At 59.3% G+C, this 4,322-nt stretch overlaps 3 protein-coding genes across 3 annotated transcripts; 2 read left to right on the top strand and 1 right to left on the bottom strand.

The window, feature by feature from the left end:
* Positions 1-11: 11 nt before the first annotated feature.
* Positions 12-1,384, top strand: SPRG_17556 (hypothetical protein; the record flags this gene model as incomplete). Its single annotated transcript, XM_012356893.1, has 4 exons — positions 12-316; positions 364-488; positions 536-1,047; positions 1,097-1,384. The coding sequence occupies exons 2-4, from the start codon at positions 371-373 to the stop codon at positions 1,382-1,384; spliced, it is 918 nt and encodes a 305-aa protein (XP_012212283.1). The 5' UTR covers positions 12-316; positions 364-370.
* Positions 1,385-1,613: 229 nt separating this feature from the next.
* On the bottom strand, positions 1,614-3,146 carry SPRG_17557 (hypothetical protein; the record flags this gene model as incomplete). Its single annotated transcript, XM_012356894.1, has 1 exon — positions 1,614-3,146. The coding sequence occupies one exon, from the start codon at positions 3,144-3,146 to the stop codon at positions 1,614-1,616; it is 1,533 nt and encodes a 510-aa protein (XP_012212284.1).
* An 852-nt stretch (positions 3,147-3,998) lies between these two features.
* On the top strand, positions 3,999-4,317 carry SPRG_17558 (hypothetical protein; the record flags this gene model as incomplete). The annotated part of the gene is made up of 2 exons (XM_012356895.1): positions 3,999-4,076; positions 4,133-4,317. Coding segments are annotated over 2 exons (263 nt in total), but the record flags the coding sequence as incomplete, so codon positions are not given.
* Positions 4,318-4,322: the final 5 nt, after the last annotated feature.

The following is a 4,322-nucleotide window of genomic DNA, read 5'->3' on the forward strand; positions in this document are numbered from 1 at the left end:
GCCACGCCAAGTCGAAAACGTTCCTCAAGCCGCTCTACAGCGTGCTTGAGGTCCGCGCACATGTGCTCGAGGCCCTTGGCGACCTCGCGAGCAGCCAGCGCCTCGGCGATCTCGCACCCGCCGTCGCGCTCACCTACCAACTCCTTACGTCGGCGGTTCGGCCGTCTTCCGTGACCTTCCTGCAGCAGGCCTTTGCACCGACGGTCTTTGGTGCGCTCGTGGAAACCCACCGACCGCTTCTGAACGCGACGACGAACCTGTCGTTTTTTGCCTACCTGCGCGCGCTCTCGCCGCCCGTCAACGCCGAACACTACTTGTAAGTGATGCCTTGTATGCGCTCGCATCTTAGCGTTCTGAGCGTAGTGTGCTCATGAAGAAGCTCGGGAACGCCGCGAACGAGAGAGGCAAGTCCTTCCTGGCGCGTAAGGACTTGCAGCAAGCCTACCTGTGGTTTGAAGGCGGCAGTCTTCTCTTTGAAGCCATCGAAGGTAGAACGTCATCTCGGTGGCCTCAACGATGATGATCACGTGCGTAGATGGAGCGAACGCGGCGCTGCTGTGTGCCAACTTGGCCAACTTGCACAAGATTTTGGCCGACGCGGATGGCCGCCAGGACGAGCACTACGCCAAGGCGATCGGTCTCTGCACCAAAGCCCACGCACTCTTGAAGTCGTCGCGCGCGAACGAGGTCCACGCCAAAGTCACGGGCGAGCTCGCGCTCACGTACCTCGTCTGGGCCGTGCGCTTGAGCTTGAACGCACCCGTGCACAGTGATGTGGAGGCGAATATCGCTGCCAAGTTCAACAAGGCGCTGCATCTGTACCTCGAGATCAACGACGCGCGCCAAGTGGCCTCGACGCACTACCAAATGGCGTCCTTCTACAGCCGGCAGCTGGTCGGAAAGCTCGACGCGACGACCCGCACCAAGATGGAGCTGGCGCGACGCCACTACGAGAAGGCCCTCTTGTACTTTGGCGTTGTCGACGTCGGCAAGACCTTTGTCATCATCCACCAAGAACTCGCAGCGTTGTATGCGGCCTCGGACAAGGTAGAAGTTTTCCTCTTGTCTCTCAAGTCGTCGTTGAGTGAGGTCGTAGGCCGAAGACATTGAACATGCACTGCTCGTGCTCCTCAACACGTACGAAGCGTACTCGAAGAGCCACCGCTTGTCGCTCGACGACCGGACGACCTTGGCGACTGTCGCTCCGAGCATCCTCGAGGGCGTCCAGAACTACCTCCTCCGCCTCGTGCGCGCGCCGTGTGCGTCCAAGAGCGTCAAAGCGCGCAGCAGCGTCTTCAAGCAAATGTACAAGGAGGCGATTTGCAACCGGGACGCGCCGTTGGCCCAAGTGCTCTGCACGCTGCGCACATTGTATGCGTCTTGATCCGTCTTGCAATGAAGAAGCCTCGTCGTACGTGGCTCAATATGACAGTCCCCAAGGTGTGGATGTCGCTGGTTGATCGCGGTGAGGCAGTGGTCGGATGATCGTGCCAACTACCAGAAGCGTACTAAACCGGTGTGCGAGCATTGAGGCTTTAACGCAGAGCGCAAGGATGCAGAGTATGAATGCACGGACAACGCCAATTGGGAAATTACGAAACATATGAAAAAGCCTACGCACGATACGGCGGGCTGCGGACACGCCAAGAATCACGATGCCGTTCAATGGCAAGGTTGCGAACGATAGCCTCGATTGCGAGGGGGAAACTGTCTTGCGGTCGCGTGTCAACGGACCGCTGCAGCGTGACGCCAGCGCACGTCGCAAGGGCTTTGAGCAGAGGAGCAATTTTGTTGGGGGCCAAGCTGACAGTGGCGCCTAGCGGGCTTGCCGCATTGCAGAGGCCGGCCGCAAGCTCCGAGTTCTTGGCCATGTGGCAGAAGTCGAGCTGAATATCGCGCACGCCGTGATTGATCCAGTGGCGGAGCGAGCGGGCGATGGCGGCGCGGACGTACGCGGTCTCATCCGAGGTATTCCAGATAAGCTTCACGAGCGCAGGTGCGTCCGCGAAGAGGCGCACGAGTGCGTCGACGGCTTGGTCAGAGAGGTCCACATTGGAAAAAATGGCCGATCGCAACGCTGGCATGCCCGAGAGCGGCAACGACGCGACGTGATGGAAGCGACCTTGGTCAAACTCGAGCTCTTGCAGCGCAGTGTAGCGTGGGAGCGCGTCCAGCACGTAGCTAAAGTCGCTCTCGCAAGAGATCGCGAGGTGCGTCAGACGGCGGGGATCGAGGCGCTGGAGGAGATCCTGGACGAAGGGTGCGTCACTTTCGCGCACTTGGACGCGCAGGGCCGAGAGGTTCTCAAACCGCGCTTGGCCATCGCCATCGATGGGCGGAAGGCCACCGGCTTGCGCAATGTCGAGGTCAAGACTCGAGAGGAAGCGCGCGGCAACGACCAGGCGACGGATGTTGTCGTCGCTGCGAGCGCTCGTGTGCTGAAACCGGAGGTGTTGAGCGTGTGGCGACGCAAGCCACGGCCCGAGAATCTCGACCCAGTCGCGCTCGGCGAGATAGGACACGATCCTCATGCGACGAACGTGGTGGTTTGGCGTCGTGACGGCGGCAATGAGCTCCGCAGAGTAGTTGGGCCCATCGCGTGTCGGGTAGTTGAGTACATAATCCATAATGTCCGTGGCCACAGTAAACGCATCGAGGCCGGTGCACTGCCGAAGCGCGTTGCAGAGCGGCTCCAAGTGTTTGTCGTCGCGGAGGGACAAGATCGTGATGGCCTGGAGCTTGTGGCCCCACGTCGCAACGAGCCACATGAACATGTCCAGATTGCTCTCCGAATGGGGCTGCCACATGTACACGTCCCGGCAAAGTCGCATGGCCGGGAACGCGGCCATGGCATCGACGACGAGTCCAGTGGCTTTGGGCCGAACACAGTTGAGTTTCACGCAAGGCCACACGTACGAGAGCAAGTCGTCTTTGCCGTCGAGCGAGCCATTTTGGAACGCGCTGCGCGGATCGCGGAGCAGCCGCAGAAGCGCCGCCAGCGGCTTGCAGAGCGCGGGCGAGTCGACGGCGTCGAGGAAGACGAGGACCTCTTCCGGCGTCTGCAAGCACATCGTGATGCCCAAGAGGGCGCCTTCGAGGTTCGATATGGTCGTCGGCGCCGCAGCTGGGCGCTTCGCACTGCTCATGTACGCGGTCGGACGCAAAACTGCAACTGCGGTCGCTTGCCACAAGATCTCAAACTCAACCACATCAAACTCACATGTCAACGCCTTTCTGTGCTTTCTGCGGTGCTGCCACGACGCGTGTATCCGGATGATTCCTTCGCCGCCTCGCGTCTCTTGACATTTGTATGCTGGGATGGGCGGTATCCGGACGACCGGCGAGGTTCCCGCCCTTTCCACCTTGAAGCATCCATCTCCGAACGCCTTGCAGCTTGCTCCAACTGACGCAATACAAGGTGCGCGTCGACAAGAGCAGGCGGCTCGTACAAGATCCATGTCGGCGGTGGCCCTGCACGCAGGTATGGAGCTGGGCCGTTGGGCCAAGGACACACCAACAAGAACCTACTCTTGACAAGGAGCGCCTTGCCGATCGTCATGCGCCGGTAGCTACGGCCGACGACTGCTTCGCCACCGACGAGCCCCCAGTCGCTTTGGTGGCGACTGCTGTCTGAACAGGCGTCGATACGTTTATCGCTTCCAGCACCATGCAGCAACAAGAACTCGTCGTTCTAGTAGTAGATCTTGCAGCTGCAAACTGTATACCGGTATGTATTATACTATACTCGTAGTTTAGTATATGCTAGCGACGTCGTCTGCGTAGACAGTACAAATCGTCGTGGTCGACATGAAGGTGCTTTTGTATTCCTCCGACGCTCGCGAGAAAGGTATATAGTGTCGGTTTATGTCAGCGCCAGACTCACGTGTGCACTCTCGATTCGCACCCTGCCAAGAAAATGGAGTGAGTCCTATTGCAACGACTGGAACCAAGGTGCAGCATTCGCGATGGTAGCAAAAGCCGTTTCCGGGTCCGTTTCCATGTACGTGCTCGACGACCAAGAGGTCGAGGAGGCCGAGAAGGAGCGACTTCGCAAGAAGCTCCAGGCCAAGAAACAGGTACTGCACGGATCCAAACACACCGATTCGAGTGCGAATTCAAATCTCGCACGTAGCTCAGCCCCGAAGATGAAGCCATTCGCCAGCAGCACGCGCTCGTCACGGCCAAAAACAAATACTGGGCACCGATCCTACTTTTATACCCACTCGGCCCTGTCTGCGTCGCCTTCACGACCGTTGTCTTTGGCGGCGTCATCACCAACGCCGCATCCACGACCTGCAATGCGTACCTCGACAGTACGTGTA

The sequence above is a fragment of the Saprolegnia parasitica genome, assembly GCF_000151545.1.
Source record: "Saprolegnia parasitica CBS 223.65 unplaced genomic scaffold supercont2.632, whole genome shotgun sequence".
Classification (NCBI taxonomy): Eukaryota; Oomycota; class Saprolegniomycetes; order Saprolegniales; family Saprolegniaceae; genus Saprolegnia; species Saprolegnia parasitica.